Raw genomic sequence first — 19,096 nt, 5'->3', positions numbered from 1 at the left:
CTCATCTCCATCAGGGTTCGTTCATTTGAAGCGTGTAGAACACTCAGTTCTCATCAGAATCTTCGTGTTTCTCTATTATCTAAACCAAAGCAGTGGATCCCTTAGTGGTTCTTTGAGTCAGATATAAACAGATGATTAGTTCAGGAAACACCACAAACATCTCATCAAAAAGGATCATTATTTTATTGAACTGAAGTCATTTTAAACAACATGAAAACAATGTAAAAATGCAACATGTCAGTCTGTATGTCATCGTGAGAGGCTAAACTTGACTTTCCAGTTCAACATTAATACACAAAAGTCTTGACTAGTGGCTTAAAAGAACGACTGAGCAGTTTGAGTTCTTCAGAGGTTAGAAGTAATGACAATAAAAACTATTTCTGGCATCAAAAATCTAGATTCTACAGTACCTATAGCAATGGCAGCAATACTAGCTAGTAATTTTTTTTTTTTAAATAAAAAAAATGACCCTCCCTGTTCTATTTCCTGTACTGGAGGAAGGACACGATCCCTCACCAGGTTCCCGCCAGGAATAACCAACCAGGGAGAGATCAAATTTAATGTAGAAACATCTGACCAGGGAGGTGACGTGGAGTTTTTCTGCTAAAAATGAATAAATTATTCAGATTTTGTGATTTATACACGAGAGAAAATGAACCAAAAAGCCTTAATGTGTTCATTCTGCATCACTAACTGCAGAAGTAATGTCTGGGAACGTTAAGTACCCCAAAAAGGAAATGATCCTTTCAGCTATGAGCTTATTCATTAGCATCAGTGATTAGCATGTAGACCTGCATACTGCGTTTTAATTGGGTGAACAGTTTTACACAGGAACCAATGACAAAGAGCCTCAATCACTTCAGTGTTTAGGCTGTTTAATATTTACTGCACTGATCAGTACAACTAGAGCTCTCACATTCACGTTATTCCCAGATTTTTATGCAGCAGTAGGTGGCTTTCCACCGCATGAACTGAGGCAAAGTGGAGCAAACGCTACTGTGAAGAGCCTTAAATCTGTTTCCACTGCAGCAATAAGTCACAAAAACTACAGCAGAGAGTAGCTAGTGAACGCACTGCAGGTCATCTGGGTCTGCAGGATGCATTCAGGCTCAGTGTCTGGCTGGAGATCATTTTAGAAGCAGTCAGAGGAACCAGAAACAGGGCTATAGTCCTTCCCCTAACCCTAATCCATCAACAAGACTATAGTCAGCCAACAGATGTTAATCGGAAAGAAGTGGGTCCGTCTATACTCTTGACTAGCTTCTGGTTCTAAAAGTTACATGTTGAACCGGTGGGATTACCACTAGCCTGCCTCCTGATGTTTGGGCTTTAGATGAAGCTAAAAACAGATATGAGCTGCAGCTAACTCCAACAGGCTCCAGGAAAGATTCATGTTTACATCCAGGTTTAATAAAACACCACGCAGTGACTGAATTTAAAGACCTGTAGAGATGTCTGCTGAGAGACTCAACATGGATGGAAGTCTTTGGTTCCTGCCTGGATAAGTTTATCATTCTTATCTTTCCTACACATTCTGTTTGTAAAAACACAACAACACTGCCCCCAGTGGCCATATCAGGGTAAGAACAGATGTCCACATTTACAGACATGTTCCCGACAGAAACATGTTTTTTAAAGGATCTGTGAGTCCCATCGTTGGTCACTTTGGGTTCAGGTTAGTCGGGTGGTTTCAGCTCAGAGCTCTCTGAAGCGCTCCTTACTTTCGTTTGCTCTTGGAGTCGGTGGTCTGGACGACACTGGAGACCAACATGAGGTTCTCGATGTACTGACCCAGAATCTGGTTTTCCGACTTCAGCTTCAGGTTCTCCTCTTTGATGGCATCCACCCGGGCAGACAGGTCTAAAGGGACAGAACAGCAGGCTGGATGAGTTCCCAAGGAGACCTGAGGTAACTTCAGTCTTTAAAGGTCAGAAACTGAAAATGTGACACAACTGTGGCTAAAGATTGAGCAGATTTAATCCTCCCTGTCTGCTGCTACAGAATATGACCTAAACAGTCCTAACTACAACAGAATATGACCTAAAGAGTCCTAACCCTCTGCTCTGTGCTCATTCACTGCTTCACAGCATGTTGATCAAGGCAGAAAGAACCTCTAATCTAAATAGTTTTCTATGAGTAGCTCTCATTCCACTACCTGACAAACACTAACAGGTAACAGGGTTGGTGTCTGCAGGTAACTCACCTTCTACGGTGTGCTGAAGCTCCAACACCTGGTTGATGAGCCTCGTCTCCTCCTCCAGCTCAGCCTGGTTCTCCAGCTCACCTGCAGGAACCAAACAGGACAGTCAGAGACCTCTGGTGACCCCAGGTGACCTCAGGTGACCCCAGGTGACCTCAGGAGAGCTCAGGTGTGTGTGTCTCACCATCATCTGAGCTCATGGTGAAATACTCGTCTTCCTTTTTGGAATGCAGGGCTGCGACTCTCAGGGACTCTGAAATACACGGAACATGAACATACATGACATATTTACATACATGTCTGCTGTAGAAGGTCTGCCTGGTCCAAAATGACTTCACAGCTCTTCTGACATTAGTTGAATAATTAGATGAAATTGTTGAGCGTGTTCGTTTTTTGATGTAGAAGACGAATTGCTTCTCTCCACTTAAGCTGTTTATTTTCTAAACATCAGTGTCTCAAAAGAACCGTGTACAAGGACCTTCTCTGTTTGGAACAGCCTGCCAGAAAAGGATCAAGTCTGCTATGAACAGGACGTTTTATACGGTATGGTGAAATGTGATTGGTTACAAAACACAAACATCTATTTTAAATATTGAAATGTGATTGGCTAAAGGTGGGGATAAACCGTGGTTTAGGCTTAGCTCTCCCATTAGTTGGTGCACAGGTATGTCCATATCTCTGATTCATCCCATCCCTAGGAGCTGCTCCCTGTAAAAAGAACCCTCCTGCAAACGTTTTCCCGCCCTCTACCTGTCAGTGTGTTCCTCTGTTAGCTGAGATGTGATACAGCTGCTGGTGGTATCTCATAGGGAGGATTATTACGGTTTCCTCCCTTAAACAACCTTGACTTGTCAGTTTCAGTTCAGTTAGTTGTTACCTTGTAAGGAAATAGGAATGTGCTGTGCATCAAAGCCAGAACTCTCTTTGTTAGTATGTGAGCATTATTTTAACCCTCGTGTCCACATGCGGGTCAACGCTGACCCGTTTTAAAGTTTGAAAATGTGTGGGGAAAAAAATTATCACAGTGAAACTTCTGATGTCCATGCTTTCAGCATTTTTTGGTGGAAAAAAGAAATGTTTAAAAAAAGTTCTTCAAGAACATTCAGAAAAAAATCAACCAAAATCCAGCAAAATTTACTGAAAATATTAGAAGCTTTACTGATAAATATGGAATCACTTCAGATATTTTTAGGATGTTTTTGGAAGATTTTTATTCATTTTGAAAATATTTACAATTTTTTTCTTGCCAAATTTGGGGATTATTTTTACATAAAACGTCTGAGGGAAAACTTTTTAAGGAATTTTCTTCCTGAAGATTCTGCAATTTTGGGGAATTTTTTTGCTGAATTATTGGATTTTTTTTCAGACAGGGGAACAATGTTTTTGGTGCCCGTAAAACGAGGACAACAGGAGGGTTAAAGGTCAAGCACAACTCATGCATTCACTGCATATTAAGTAGTTATTATTATCATTATTGTAATACTCATATGTAATATCAATTTCAGTGTTCAGTTAGTAGTACCTTAAAAAATCCTAACAAAAACAGTTTGTTTTAAAGTGTCTTTATTAAATCTGACTCCTCATTTTTTTGGATAAATTTAATGTACTTTATTGTCATTAATAATAAAATAATAGTAATAATCAATTTATCAATATTACCAAAGCATCGCTTTTGGTTTTAAATAAAAGAGGAAAAATAGAAATTGTCAACAACAAAACTTTTTTTTCCAGCTAAAACATGATTGTGTGTTGCTACTATGATCAGATGGTACAGGTTAAAAAAACTGTTTCATGATAAATAATAAATAAATCAAAACGTTGACAGAATGCTATACAGTGAAAAGCTGATTTTTTTTCCTTAAACCCCTCAGGGTTAGAAAAGGTCTCTAACTCCCTAAATGTGTTCCGTTATGTTAGTAAAAAGATTTTAACGTTATTGTACAGAAGAGAGTAGTAACTGAATGACGAATGTTGTAAAAATCACACCGCCACTGATTTATTTCAATGTACTGGATTTCTGTTGACATAAAGTCACAGGAATCATCGCTAGCTTCTTAGCTAGCCACATCACAGCGGCTCAACGGAGAGACCTGCTGCTAGCTGTTAGCATGCTAACACTAACTAACACTAAGTAACTAGCTGTTAGCATGCTAACTAGCTGCAGCTGCTCCACTAGTTCGGTACAAAAACGACCACAGAGGCTGAAAACACAGTGATGTGAAGAAAACTTACCTCACAACGCGAAAAAAACAAAGCCTGCTCCGCTGACCTGCAGAATACGGATGTAAAACTGAGTGGTTTCTATAAATTAGCTTGAACAGTTTGTGTTAGACAGCAGCTCTGCTTAGTTCAACAGCGACAGGACGTAACAGCAAGTAGCCAGCAGGGGGCGACAGAGCACCTCCTGGACAAACAACACTGATCTTATTTTATTAGAAAAAACTGAAGTCGTTGTTTTGATCAGAACCAAAAAATCTGTATTTGACAATTTGATCAGCTTTACTAGAAATTGTGCAAATATTGCAAGAGGGGAAAAATCTCCATCATCCTAATATCATTACTGAAAACCTGTTTGCACTGTGAAAATGTGACTGACACACCTGAGGCAAACATTCAGCAGACCTCCCAATGTGCTGCAACAGACCTGAAAAACTTGCAGAACATAAATCTAAATCCAAAGCAAGACTCATCATTAACACTAAAACAAAGAAAAAAATGGGGAAAATCGTGGTTATTTATAGGTTATTATGCTGTGGTTTAACGTGTTCAGCCCGCTTTGGCCTGAGTGTGGAACCTGAACTAAGATGAGTTTGACACCCTTGCTCTACAGCTTGTGTGTGTGTGTGTGTGTGTGTGTGTGTGTGTGTGTGTGTGTGTGTGTGTGTGTGTGTGTGCGTTCATATATATATCTATATGAATTACCAATGTGACTTTATGGGTTTGAGCATTGCAGATTAATTTATGGTTTACTTGGAATCAAGCAGACAGATTTCAGTTCAAAAAAGATGAGCATTAAACTCTCATTTATTTAATTTGCTGGTCCACATAGTTCGGTGCTGGACGTAAAATCTTCAGAGGTGGATGTTAAAGTACTTGTGCAGTATTCCACGCAGTACTCCGATGGAAGCCAGCAGAGACAGAATGAACAACACAGCCAGAGTCAGAATAAAACCCGGTAACCTGCAGACCAGAGAGCAGTCAGTCACTGAGAAACACTTGGACGTCTTTATTCGGCTAAATGTGAAAAGTCTGACCTCTTCTTGGTGGACTTGACGTATCCGTTGAAGTACATGTGCCGGGCGACCATGTAGACCAGACCTCCTACAGCTGCAACCGGCTCACTGAAGAAGGTAGAACAGCTCCACAGCACGACCAGGAAGATGGGGTAGAACTCCACACAGTTCTGACTGAGAACAGATCAAACCTCCACATGAATTCTGACAACTCTTAAACAACACTTTTAAGTAATCTGTGTTTCTATTATTTGTTATTAGCAACGTTTGTTTACATTTTAATCTGATCTCTCAGCAGGGGAACGAATGAAATATTTAAGAATGACAAGTCATAAAACCCCAAACAGCTGACAGTTACAGGTTTTATCCATCTGGCCGTCCGTCCATCCATCCATCCATCCATCCATCCGTCTAGAAGCTCATAAAACCTGCCTTCAAATCCTCTCCATTTTTACCTTTGGACAGATCCAGACTACTTGTTTCCACTAACTGAACTAACTTTAGTGTCTTGTGGCTCCAACTTCACATTTTTTTAAACATAATTTATTATTTATTCATCAGTGCAGCCACCATTTGTTTTCATTTTAATCTGATGATGAAGTCATAAAATCCTGAACAACTGACACTGACAGGTTTCATTCACCTGCAAACCGTCACTGAAGCTCAAATTTTCACCCCAAAAAGATCCACGTAGATAGAAAATGAAGACAAACAGGCAGAACAAGTACAAAATGTGTGCTCAAGACATAATGGATCCCTTTATCTCGCACATGAAACCAACATTTTCTGAACTGTTTCATGAGATTCTTCTTATTAAACTTCAGAATTTTTATTTACACTCCAAGTTCCATCATTGTTCCAGTGAGGATGTTCTGTTTGACTCTTACTGAATGAAAAAAATGAAGCATGCATCAAGTATGTGTTGTCCTTCAATGCTGAGAAAAAAAAGATAATTCATTTTAGAACAAATAAAATCCTGGGATGGTTTCAGACAGCGTTTCTCTAAGCAGGTTTTATAAAAATGTGTCCCATCTAGAGTCTACTGATCTTTAGTACATTTCCCAAAAGTTCAAACTATTCTTTCACTCTAAAAGGATCATAATATGTCTAAACTGACACATCGATCTTATCGTACTTCTCTGTTCTTACTGTGCACGGAAAGTCCTCTCAAACTCTGGAGGTCCAGTGACCACAGGAGGCATGATCTTCAGAGCGATCCTGCACCTTCCGACCCGCCGGGCCAGGTATCCTGAGAAAACAGTGGTCTACATTCAAGACTAACTGGATAAAATGACACACTTTTCTCAGCCATCTACTCTCAATAATCCATCCATCATCCATCAATCCATCCATCCACCATAAATTCATCATCCATCCATCCATCCATCCATCCATCCATCATCCACCATCAATTCATCATCCATCCATCCATCCATCCTCCACCATCAATTCATCATCCATCCATCCATCATCCACCATCAATTCATCATCCATCCATCCATCCATCCATCCTCCATCAATTCATCATCCATCATCCATCCATCATCCATCATCAATTTATCATCCATCCATCCATCCATCCATCCATCCATCATCAATTCATCATCCATCCATCCATTCATCATCCATCAGTCCGTCCGTCCGTCCGTCCGTCCATCCATCCATCCATCCATTCATCATCCATCCATCCATCATCCATCCATTCATTCATTCATTCATCCATCCATCCATCCATCCATCCATCCATCCTTTACACACGACTTACTCCTCATTAGAGTCCTACAGTCTATCCCAGCTGCCCGAGGGTCTATGTTCACCTGGACAGGTGACAGTCACACTTAAAAATGAATAATAAAAAGTGATAATGTGTTTTTGCAGATATTTCCAGATTCATTAAATCAAAAACTGAAATCTTTTGAAGCTGGAGACTGTCTCCATGGAGTTTGAAACTCTAATCTAATATTAGCTTACTCATTCTCCATTTCCAGTTCTGAGATATACTTTTATTATTATTTCTACCTTGCACTTCATTGTCTCATGCTGTGTAATCTTGTTGTTTGATCAATATAGGGCTAAAGGCACGTCCCTCTGGATAAATAAAGTATTATCTTATCTTATAGAGAGCCATAGACAGCCCAGTGAGTGCTGGATGACCTTAGTTATTCCCTGTTTTATACAGATGTAGATCCATAGAAGGCCCAGTCAGTCCTGGATGATTGAATTATCTCCTGTTCACTGAGTAAAAGTTGTTTTCATTCAATGCAGGTGCAGGACCAAATGTGTCTGTCGTTGTCTTTTTGAACAGTATTATCTGATTCTCACACCTGCTGAGCTATTTGCAGTGTGTGGTGATGATGTACTCCTGTGTTTTTGTTGACTGCTGACTAGTCTGTGGACCAAAGTGCCCTTTACTCACAGGAACCTGAACTCTGACAGTGAAAACTCTACAGAAATAGACCAGCGACCCAATAGTTAGACGTATGATTAAAATCTGGTCGGAAGTTAGAAAAGATCTAAAAGAACCAGATTCAGCCCGATATGGGGGAAGTGATTCTTCACTCCAGGAAAACCTGATGCTACATTTAAAGTCTGGATTCAGAAAGATCCAAGATCTGAGTGTATTAATTTCTGATGTTATGATGTATTTAAAACAACTAAAGCATTAGTTTAATCTGAACCAGAAACACTTTTTAAATTCCTAACAGTTAGAAGCTTTGTAAAGGAGTGAGTGGCTTTGTTGTCTGTTGATGTGTTTTATTTTCTATTGTCGTTTTTTGTCCTTTTTGTGTATAAATGTGATTGTTAAAGTAAAGATATTGTTAAGAAGAAATACCAAGAAGTTACTTTGTTATAAAATACATGTGGTATTATATGACAGTATTGGTTCAGAAAATTACAATTAGATATTTCCTAAACAGCTGATTTGTTGACTTAGTAGCTGTTACTGGTTTATCTATCTCATTTAGAATCTGTTGCTGGTATATTTATCTCGTCTAGAAGCTGCTACTGATCTGGAATCCTTGAAAGTAAATCTACTACTGGAGAGGATCTGAATGCCTTCTGAAGAGACTGTGGATATTTATGTAGAAAAAAACTCCAAACTGCTGAAGAGCTAAAATCTCAGTGACTTCATCTGTGATTTGTTGATCACTGATTGCATGAAAAGCAAGAATCTTGCCTCCTGTTGCTACAGAACTTCTTTCCATGTACTCCAAAGCACTCCTATGGAAGCGCTGGAACCATGACAACAATCCTGGAATGTCTTTCACTGAGCACCAAAACCAGCTGTGGACTCACCCAGGTGTGTGGCCGACATCAGGGTCACTGCAGCCACCAGGAAAGGGCCGTCGGATGCCATCGCTCTGCTGAACAGCGCTAGCCCTCCTCACAGTTCTCCCCCAGAACAAAGTCTATTTTATACAACAAGCAGCTGCTACTTCCTGCTGGAAACACATCCCACAACAAGCGCCGTCATGTTCCTGCTGATGAAGCCCTGCCTACCTGCAGCAACACCCATGAGAACGAAAAGCAACGAAAGAGATTAAAACATCAACACCTGCTGCTCGTCTGGAATCATGTGTCCACTTGTGTTTTTGTGCTTTGTGTAAATGGATTTACAGCCCCTGAAGGTTCTCAGATTACTGACAATACAGTTTGTTTTGAAGAATATGAGGACTTCACATTTCCGTACCTGTTGTGTCCGTTCAGTAGATCATTGAAATAGTTGTTCATGCTCATACGTGTTTACAGTGAAGTGACTCTGCCCTCCAGTGGCTGCAGGAAATATGAAGCAAAGCATAAATCAGGTGTGGAGTTGGAGAACCTTGTCAGTATCAGGAAGAGGTTGGAGATGACGGAAACGTTGACAAAAGTGTTGCCTTTCTGTTCGTTGGTCGTTTCAAACACAAAGTCTGCATTGCTTCTTTCAACCAGATGTTAGATCTATATATTTGTAGATTGAGATTTAGTTATTTAGATTTAAATATTTAGATTTATATATCTGTATATTAGATTCATATATTTAGAGTTATATAGTCATATATTTTTAGATTATTTGTTATTTATATTTCTATTATGGTCCTACAGCGTGTGAGTGGATCCGGTCATCAGGACTCAGCACCGTTCCGGGCGGAACCAATCCCCGGAGGTGTGGTCCCCGGCAGCAGCAGCATGGACAGCGATGATGAGAACGTGGAGGAGGTGGTGGAAGGTTTGTACTTTCTGTCTTTCCGCTAGCATCATGTAAACGTCGACATTCCGTGAGTTGGGATCAGATTTATGCGGAGTTTCGGAGGTTCCGGTCCCATAAATGCTCCCCGAGTCAGAACGTCGCTGGGCCCGCTGGGCGGCAGGGAGAGCCCCGGCCTGGATTTAGGCAGGTATCCGGCGGACAGGCGAGTGAATGCGGCATGAGGGCTCTCAGAGTCCCGCTGGAGGTTTCCGACCAAATACGAAACATAAAAATAGAAAATAATGTAAATGAAGCGTTTATTCCACAGACTGAGACATTATTTATCACATTCAGCATTCTTATTTAGATGCTGTTACTGGTTTTATTTCTTTTATTTTGAAGCTGTTACTGGTTTTATTTCTTTTATTTTGAAGCTGTTACTGGTTTATTTGTCTTATTTAGAAGGTGTTATTGGTTTGTTTATCTTATTTTGAAGCTGTTACTGGTTTATTTGTCTTATTTAGAAGGTGTTGCTGGTTTATTAACTTTTTTAGAAGCTGTTACTGGTTTGTTTATCTTATTTAGAAGCTGTTACTGGTTTTATTTCTTTTATTTTGTGGCTGTTTGAGGAGAAGCTGATCTTTTAGATAAGATCGTTAAATCATTGAACGTCGTGTTTAATTATCTGAATTATTTCTAACCCTTTAAACCATGTTTTCTGTGCAGGATTAGGGTTAGCATCTTTGTTTTGGGTTGGGGAAGAGGCTAAAATTTTTAATAAGCGGAGTTAATGGAAGATAAACGACAGTTTTTTGAAATGAATGAGTGAATGATAGAATGAATGCGTGAATAGCCCTTGGGTGGCTGTGGTCGTTCTTCTCTAAGATTTGTTCCTCTGTTGTTCAGGTCCGTTGGATGACGACGGCCAGCCTCATGGTTTCTGCACGGTGACCTATTCATCCAGCGATCGATTCGAAGGACACTTCACCCACGGAGAGAAGAACGGGAAGGGCAAGTTCTTCTTCTTCGATGGAAGGTACTTTGAAGATGAGGCGGGTTTACTCTTGAAACATTACTCAAAAACAGACTAACGGATTTGGATGGAATTTTCAGGAAAGGTCAGAATGACACAAGGACCAAGTGATTAGATTTTAGCAGTGATGCAACTCATAGTCTGGATCCACGAATATGTTAAAGGTTTCCCATTGCTAGATACAGCTGTTGGCACGGCATCGCTGTAACCATGACAACAAGTGAACACTGTGTCAGTTACCTGCTGATGATCACATGATTGCAATCCTACTACAAATTGACTGATTTATCAGTTGAAAATCATACAAGGAACAAATGATTAAACTGTGGGGTGTTTCTGAGTCCTGCTACATATTTAGGTCATGTATGTAGCAAACCCCAGTCAGACAACAGTGAAGCTCCAGACAGACAAACGTACGCCGATCGTCACATAACTGCACCGCGTTCCTTGGCGGAGTAATAAACCTTTTTTCTGACATCTTCTGTTTCTCAGAGTGTTTCCTCTTAACTCCCGCTCTATTGAATCTCACCTGGAAATGGTTGAATGTAAAGTTCGCGTCCTTGGTCTCTTCCCTCAGTGCCTTGGAGGGGTTCTATGTGGACGACGCCCTGCAAGGTCAGGCGGTTTACACGTACGAAGATGGAAGTGTCCTCAACGGGACGTATGTGGACGGCGAGTTGAACGGTCCTGCTCAGGAGTTGGATGGAGAGGGTCGGCTGGTGTTCAAGGGCCAGTACAAGGACAACAGCCGCTGTGGGGAGTGCTGGGTCTACTACCCTGTGAGTCAGTTCAGGGTTCATCATGATGATCAGCAGTGGGTTCATGCAGAGCACAGGTTTGATCCGTGTTGTTAACGCTGTGGTTGTGCCTGTTGGTGTGTACTGTGGCGCATCCAGGACGGCGGCTGTGTGTTTGGCCAGGTGAATGAGGACGGCGAGATGACCGGGGACTCGGTGGCCTACGTCTATCCGGACGGACGCACGGCTCTCTACGGAAGCTTCGTGGACGGAGAGCTGATCGAAGCTCGTCTGGCCACCCTGATCTCCAACCAGACTGGAAGGCCTCGCTTCGACATCGCACCCAACAGTAAGTCAAGAGGGAATCAATCAGTCAGAGTTTAAAAGGAATTCTTGACTGGAATGTCCTCTCAGGCTCAGCCGGATGACACTTTTCTGCTTACAAGCTTCATAGTTTCAGGGAGATATTTAGGATCATCTCTTTTGCTAGAATTACCCACTGCTGGATCAGATGTCTGCACTTAAAAGTTTAACAGAACATGTTTCAGTGTTTCCTCCAGGATTTTTTTTCAGCAGCGGTGGTGTAAATAAATCTGAGACAAAAGTCAAATTCATTAGGATTATTCCTCATCATGAAAAAATAAGAAACACCACATCACCATCTGTGTTAATAACTTTACAACACAGAACAATACTACAACAAACTGGAGTCTGAGAATGGTTTCACTGCTGTGGTAACAAGATTGTCTGTGACAAAAGTGAGACACAAAACATCATGAACGACACAAAATAACAGAAGACGCAAGACGACAAAAACAAGACGCAAAATAACAAAAACAAGACACAAAACGACATAAACGAGACACAAAACGAAATAAACAAGACAAAACGACATAAACGAGACACAAAACGAAATAAACAAGACGCAAAAAGACATAAACAAGACGACAAATCAAGATAGAACACGACAGAAATCAGACACAAAGTAACAAAATAAATCTCAAATTTACAAAAATAAGCACAAAAAGAAAGTACAGACAAATAGATACGGTACTTTCAGAGTGAATCTCTAAAAAGCTCCAATGTTCTAACAGACTCAGAAATCAGACAGACTGATGTTTGTGTTTTCTCAGCAGAATGGGTGTTTAGTCGCTGTATGTGGCTGAAATGGACTGATGTGTTTGTACTGGCGGCGAATATTCGGATACCAAAATTAATATCCGGATAGTGCCGTAGCGAACGAATATTCGGATATTTGGGTCCAGCCTTAGTAATCAAATGTAACGAGCAGGAAACTCGATGTAATGCTCTGATTTCACAGCTGGACAGTAACAGGACATCCTCTGTTTTTCAGGTCCAGTTTACTCATATGACAAGTCCACATCCAGCTGTATAGCCACCCACCTTCTGCTTCCTGACCCCTACGAGAACCAAAGGTACGACACAAAACTTCCTTCAGCCCCTTTCACGACTGCACACCTTTGTGTCACATTTTTGTCATATTTTGTGTCGTTTTTGTTATTTTTTTTGTCTGACTTTTGTGTCATGTTTTTGTCATTTTGTGTTTCTTTTTTGTCTCACATGTTTTTTTGTCCATTTTTCTGTCATTTTGTTTCTTGATTTTGTTTTTTTTTGTCATTTTGTGTCTCTTTTTTTGTCTGACTCATTCTTCATTCCGTCTCTCAGGGTGTTTGTTGCCGACTCGATGATCCGAGGAGCCGGTCAGGGTCTGTTCGCCAAGATGGACGCTGAGGCTGACGCTGTGATGTCATTTTATAACGGAGTACGCATCACACACTCTGAGGTATGACATCACCAGTCCTGATCCCTTCCAGGGTGGGACTTCATGCGTCCTTGTTCATTTCAAATGTGGTTTAGGTTCAAACACGTCTGACTGAATTATTCCCATGTCAGCTATCAGACATTCTAGAGCTCTTTGTTCTTTTGTCATTTTGTGTCTTATTTTTGTAATATTTTGTGTTCTTTTTGTCGTTTTGTTTCTCGTTTTTGTCGACTTGTGTTTCCTTTTTGTCTCGTTTGTGTTTTTTGTCTTATTTTTGTCTTGTGTTTTGCTTTATTTGTTCTTTTGTTCTTTTGTTTTTTTGTTTGGCTTGCGCTGTTTGTCTACTTTTGTCATTTTTGTTCTTGTTTGCATCATCTGTAGAATTTTCTGTCTCGTTTTTGTCGTTTGTCCATTTTTTGTTGCTTTGTAACTTATTTTTACTCTTTGCTGTTTTATTTCATGTCGTTCATCTCATTTTTTTGTCATTTTGTGTCTCATTTTTGTTATATTTTGTCTTGTTTTTGTTGTTTTTGTCATTTTGTGTTTCTTTTATGTCTTACTTGCGTTTTTGTCTTATTTTTGTCATTTTGTGTTTTGCTTTTTCGTGCTTTTGTGTGTCGTTTTGTGTTTTTTTGTTTCACTTAAGTTGTTTGTCTACTTTTTTTTGTCAAATTGTTTCTCGCTTTTGTCATTTTTGGTTCTCTTTGCATCATTTGTGTAACTTTCTGTCTCCTTTTTGTCGTTTGTTCATTTTTTGTGGCTTTTTAACTTTTTGTTACTTTTTTTACTCTTTGCTGTTTTGTTTCATGTCGTTCGTCTCATTTTTTGTCTCATTTTTGTCATATTTCATGTGAATGATAAACTGAGGCTGAATGTTGATGAAACTGAACTTATTTTTCTTCATAAATTTCAGGTTGTTCATGATGTTTAGTAAGAAGATAATTCCTTAAATGTGAACATTTTAGCACTAAACAAAGGAACCATCAGGGGTTGTGGTTGTTTCTAGGTGGTTCTGCTGGTTTTACTGGTTTTACTGGTTTTACTGGTCCACTGGAGACCAGACTGGACTGGATGAGGAACCTGGACTAAGATGATCTCACCTCTCCTCACTTTGTTCTCTCTGAATCACACATCGTAGATCAATAAAGATTTTCTACTTTTGTTTTTGTTCATGAAAGCTGTGATAAAAGATGCAGCTGCTCCCTTCACGTTTGGAGCCGTGTGTGGATTGTTCTGTTGGTGGAGTTTAACTTCTTTACCTGCTCAGCCAGCGGGTTTTACTTCACTAAAAACATGCGTCTGGTTTTCTGGCTTCAGGTGGACAGCCGAGACTGGGCGCTGAACGGAAACACCATCTCCCTGGATGAGGACACCGTGATCGACGTCCCTCAGCCGTTCGACCAGGCAGACCGATACTGTGCATCTCTGGGCCACAAGGCCAACCACTCCTTCACCCCCAACTGCAAATACGAGCCGTGAGTTTGAAGCAACCCTCCAGCAGCTGATCAGATCCCGTCTGTTGGCTCAGATCAGACGCTATGAAGCGGTTAGTCTGCTAGATGTTCAGTAGCAGGAAGCTTTGATGAAAGCATCAGTCCCTTCAGGATTTCACCACCATTTTTCCAGATGGTTGCAGCTGAAAATGCCTGAATTTGTGGCAGCTTTTCTAAAGAATTTAAGCTTATTTGTTGCGACTTCCATATTCAGCATTTTTCTGATAGAATCATTATTTTTAAAAAGCAATTTGCATTGAAGTTAAATTGATTTCTAAAAGTCCAGCAGCAATGTAACCCTAACCCGCAGCGCTACTGATTGTTTCCATGTATTTTCCATTTCACACAGTTAAAGCGTCTCCACTGGGTTTCAGTACAGAAACTTTAATAGTTTCTTCTGTTAACTATTTCATTCCAGTGAGATTAGCTGTAGACCTGCCAGACACAGCTGTTAATGAATGTGTTGGGTTTGTTTTGGTGTCTCTGTTGCTCTGTGGGTACTTATCAAACCGAACGTGACGTTCCGCCTCTCAGGAGGAACGCATTGTGATGATTAAAATGTTTCCATCCTGGATTTGTGCAGGTTTGTCCATCCACGTTTTGGCCAGATCAAGTGCATCCGAACCCTGAGGGCCGTGCAGAAAGACGAGGAGCTGACGGTTGCCTACGGTTACGATCACGAGGCGACCGGAAAGAACGGCCCGGAGGCTCCTGATTGGTACAAGCGGGAGCTGGAGGCGTTCCAGCAGAGACGGGCGGCTCCCACCGGCCAATGAGAACACAGACAAATACCTCTGGACAATGAAACCCCGCCTCCACCCGTGCTGCCACCTTACGAGACTCCTGGAGCTTTGTCACAGCTGCAAACCCCCGCTGTAAACGTGTGAGAAGTTGTTCTTAATGTGCTATTTAAATTGTAATTCAGTATGAATGGAGCAACACAAGAACTATGCAAAAACCAAATGATCTTGGAGGAGACATGTGTGGAGTGTTCCAAGTGCTTGGACATTTAGGATTTGACACAGACTCTCAGCGTTTCTTTCTGTTTACTGTCTGTATCTGTGTTTAACTGCAGATAACCTAACAGGGCTTCCCTTGGTGTTGAGTTTAACGTCACTATTTGGACTGCACAGTGTTTGTATGATGTGTTTAAACCACTGAGCTGACCTAAAGTTATACTTGAATTTAGCTGGCCCAGTCAAATCTAACTTTATTGACCTGTTCACTTAAAGACATCTAAACATCTCCATATACATATATATATAGACTAATTTATTGAAGTGATCTGAAAGTGGTTGACTACAGGATGCTTCTGATGTGATTTCTAACTGAAAGACTCTGGGACAAAACGGTAGAAGATCTACTGTGAACGTCAACTGTGAGCTTGTTGCGCTTTTCTAGCCTAATAATCGGTGTTCACATCCTGTCAAAAATAAAAAAAACAAATGTCCAAAAATCAGTCCATGTACCTTGTTTTGTCTTCTGATGGAAGCAGTTTGTATTTCTGCAGATTAAAGAACCCTGCATTGATCAGACTTCAATGAGAGACAGAAACTAAAAACTTTATTTTATAGAGTGACTTTACAGGTGAACTAAAATGTGCATCCATCATCCATCCATTCTTCCAGTCATCCTTCATGCATCCATCCATCCTACATTGAACATATTCATGTTAACCCTCAGATGTCAATAGACGCCATAAGCTGTTAACTCTAATACTCATCAGTACTGCAGTATTTTATCTCTAATACTCATCAGTACTGCAGTATTTACCTCTTCTGTCCATCAGTGTGATCTTGATACTCTCCAGGTGAACTCTGATATCAAATCCTGATCTGATCAACAGCTGATTATTAGGATCAATAGTCTCTGATCAGTATTGATCACATCATGGTGACAGCTGGACTGATACTAGTTTCAATAATATTCTATGTGTCACTAACAGCCCTGAAGATAAGGGGAAACTTCTCTGAAACTTCATTCCAGAGATCCTCATTTTTTTTCCACATTTCAGGTCAAACCTTCATTTTTATCAAACTCACTTTCTGATCTGTTACAACTTTATTCTATTAGAGAAAATGAACAAAAGGCAGATTTCACTGCTTTGTTGACCTCATTACAGCACAGACCAAAAACTACAACATGGACGCTGACAGACTGTAATTTCTCTGTTGAAGGCGTTTCCTCCTCCGTTGCCCTGACAACAGTGACGTCACACTTACCTGTTCAACAGGTTCTCAAAGTTTCACTTTCACCGTCTTTGTGTCGCAGCGTCTTTTTCTCCGTGTGAAGGTGAGTAAACGAGCCTTTTCTCTGTGTCCAGCTGCTGTTAGTTTAGTTCCAGCAGCAGAAATGTGTCTCCACAGCTCTGCTAACATTCAGCTCCAGCTTTGACTGGACTCATGCGGCAGCAGCTGGTTTTAGATTTGACGTTCCATCGACCAGCTGACATCATCCACCAACCACAGGAAGCTAACAGCTAAAGCTAACGTCATCCACCAACCACAGGAAGCTAACAGCTAAAGCTAACTTTAGAAACAACACATTTAACAGTCTAAAGAAGGATACGAAAAATAGTATACGAGTATTTTCCTGTTCTGACTGTAAACATGTAGATGGATTTAAACTGGGTGTTCCTTCCACAGACATAATAAAGAGTAGACGCTGCTCGGGGCGCTCCGCAGCGAGAAATACGGCCGCCATCTTAAACTGATTTTCACGCGTTTTTAATTTTATTTTTTTTGCTGCAAACGTCATACATGTAGCTATGATACAGGACAAATGGTTCGGCGTATTTTAATATCCATAGCGGGAATAACAGATAATAATAATGATAGGTAATAGAATATTCTGATATTAAGCTCGACTGTAGACAGGTATTTTGCAAACACTGTAAACACACACACACTAATATATGTTAGAGAAGCAGATAATGGCAGTAAAGTCAATTATTTTAATAATTTGAAGAGACAATATATGATTAAGCAATATATACATATATAAACAAAATACTGACTAATGAACACATTAGTCAGTTTTCTGATATATTGATTATATTGATACTCCATACATGATTTATGTATGTAGTATGATTTTCTCTGATATATAACTTTTATCTATTATAGCCTGTATATATGTGAATGATGTTGATACTCCATCTATGATTTATATATATTCATTTTCTCTGATATATAACTTCTATCTATTGTTTTATATAGAAATGTGTTCATTAGTCGGTATTTTGTTTATTTATGTATATATAGTGTAATCATATATTGTCTCTTCAAATTATTAAAATAATTGACTTTACTGCCATTATCTGCTTCTCTAACATATATTAGTGTGTGTGTGTGTTTACAGTGTTTGCAAAATGGAATCCGGAAGGTGGAATCCGTCTTTTACTTCTGACACCATGTAATATGTTTGAAAGAAGTTTGGAAGCGTTTGGTGGCGTGAGGATGTTTATTCTCACGAGCAGGCAACTCATACGTGCGTTTGCATTGGCAGTCACTAACACATTAAACAATGCGGCTCCCGTAGCTCTGGGCTTACGTCGTACTACCGTAATAGACATAGGAGATGTGCATGCACCCTTTTCTTAACTGTGCCAAGTATGAACATGAATAAATGCAAACCAAACATATATCTGCATATATGACAACATCTTCCTGTGATGAATGCAGACACAAACAGCTTATAGATTATTGATTTTCCCCAATAATGAGAATAATCAGACCCATAAAATGTTGTGAGGAGCTGAAGTTTGTTGTTTCCAGCTGTTTGGAACTATTGGCTCTGAGTTTGATGAACAGCTGCAGGAAGAGAGAAAGTTTTGACGTTTGAACACCAAAAACCAACAGCGTTGGTAACTGTTAGATTGTCTAAATGATCCCAGAGAGAGAATGGATGTGGACCAGGATCCAGCAGCAGGTCACACTGTGTAGATGTGATGGACTGATAGAAGAGCAGCAGCTGATGTTTGTGCAGCACACAGGATGAACAGGAGGATTGGATGGAGCTGAATGATGTGTTTCCTGTGCAGGTGAAGGTAAACGGTGTGTGTGAGCTGCTGTGAGTTCAGCAGCATGGATCAGTGTGAGGATCCTCACAGCTCTCTGTGGGGGGAACAGAAGAAGCAGAACAAAGCTCAGAGGTGAGACCACATCTCTAAGTGTCCACGACTCTTCTGCATGTCAGAGCTCAGCACTCATCACTGCATCATTATTCACAGGAAAGAACCTGGATCTGGATCTGAACCAGAACCTGGATCTGAACCAGAACCTGGACCTGAACCCAGCTGTGTGTCCTTCAAGAGTGATGACTCAAAGCATATTTTTGTTGAATTTAAAGGAGAACAACCTTCTGCTGCAAAGAGGTAATAATTCATCTGTAAATGCTGTAACTGTATAAAATGTCAGTGAGCCAGTTTTGTTGTCTTTATGACTT

At 40.3% G+C, this 19,096-nt stretch overlaps 4 protein-coding genes across 7 annotated transcripts in view; 2 read left to right on the top strand and 2 right to left on the bottom strand.

Annotated features, from left to right (window-relative positions):
- Positions 1-159: 159 nt before the first annotated feature.
- Positions 160-4,590, bottom strand: LOC110956105 (short coiled-coil protein B-like). The gene is made up of 4 exons (XM_022201408.2): positions 4,433-4,590; positions 2,385-2,453; positions 2,204-2,284; positions 160-1,860 (listed from the first exon to the last, which is right to left on the bottom strand). The coding sequence occupies exons 2-4, from the start codon at positions 2,398-2,400 to the stop codon at positions 1,718-1,720; spliced, it is 240 nt and encodes a 79-aa protein (XP_022057100.1). The 5' UTR covers positions 2,401-2,453; positions 4,433-4,590; the 3' UTR covers positions 160-1,717.
- Positions 4,591-5,195: 605 nt separating this feature from the next.
- mgst2 (microsomal glutathione S-transferase 2) lies at positions 5,196-9,362 on the bottom strand. Its single transcript, XM_022201406.2, has 5 exons — positions 9,125-9,362; positions 8,731-8,934; positions 6,583-6,682; positions 5,455-5,607; positions 5,196-5,380 (listed from the first exon to the last, which is right to left on the bottom strand). Exons 2-5 carry the CDS (start codon positions 8,789-8,791, stop codon positions 5,272-5,274), a joined length of 423 nt encoding a protein of 140 aa, XP_022057098.1. The 5' UTR covers positions 8,792-8,934; positions 9,125-9,362; the 3' UTR covers positions 5,196-5,271.
- A 140-nt stretch (positions 9,363-9,502) lies between these two features.
- On the top strand, positions 9,503-16,109 carry setd7 (SET domain containing 7, histone lysine methyltransferase). 3 transcript variants are annotated; one of them, XR_002596030.2, is made up of 8 exons: positions 9,503-9,643; positions 10,511-10,640; positions 11,215-11,416; positions 11,534-11,723; positions 12,729-12,810; positions 13,061-13,178; positions 14,475-14,703; positions 15,234-15,379. XR_002596030.2 is itself a non-coding variant. In XM_022201403.2 (8 exons), exons 1-8 carry the CDS (start codon positions 9,508-9,510, stop codon positions 15,424-15,426), a joined length of 1,209 nt encoding a protein of 402 aa, XP_022057095.2. In that variant the 5' UTR covers positions 9,503-9,507; the 3' UTR covers positions 15,427-16,109. The 3 variants fall into 3 exon arrangements, 2 of the variants coding, with proteins under 2 accessions (XP_022057095.2, XP_022057096.1); XM_022201403.2 differs by having other exon boundaries at positions 14,475-14,632; positions 15,234-16,109; XM_022201404.2 differs by lacking the exon at positions 9,503-9,643 and adding an exon at positions 9,669-9,808 and having other exon boundaries at positions 14,475-14,632; positions 15,234-16,109.
- Positions 16,110-16,846: 737 nt separating this feature from the next.
- LOC127535748 (NLR family CARD domain-containing protein 3-like) overlaps positions 16,847-19,096 on the top strand; it is a 75,102-nt gene continuing 72,852 nt past the window's right edge. For both annotated transcript variants that reach the window (XM_051954392.1, XM_051954391.1), the window contains exons 1-3: positions 16,847-16,942; positions 18,693-18,803; positions 18,882-19,025. In XM_051954392.1, coding sequence (XP_051810352.1) covers positions 18,736-18,803; positions 18,882-19,025 — 212 coding nt within the window. In that variant the 5' untranslated portion in view covers positions 16,847-16,942; positions 18,693-18,735. The remainder of the gene's footprint in view (positions 16,943-18,692; positions 18,804-18,881; positions 19,026-19,096) is intronic.

This window comes from Acanthochromis polyacanthus, chromosome 10 (assembly GCF_021347895.1).
Source record: "Acanthochromis polyacanthus isolate Apoly-LR-REF ecotype Palm Island chromosome 10, KAUST_Apoly_ChrSc, whole genome shotgun sequence".
Taxonomy (NCBI): Eukaryota; Metazoa; Chordata; class Actinopteri; family Pomacentridae; genus Acanthochromis; species Acanthochromis polyacanthus.
Note: the sequence above shows the minus strand (reverse complement) of the source record. Positions and strands in the feature narration are given on the sequence as shown.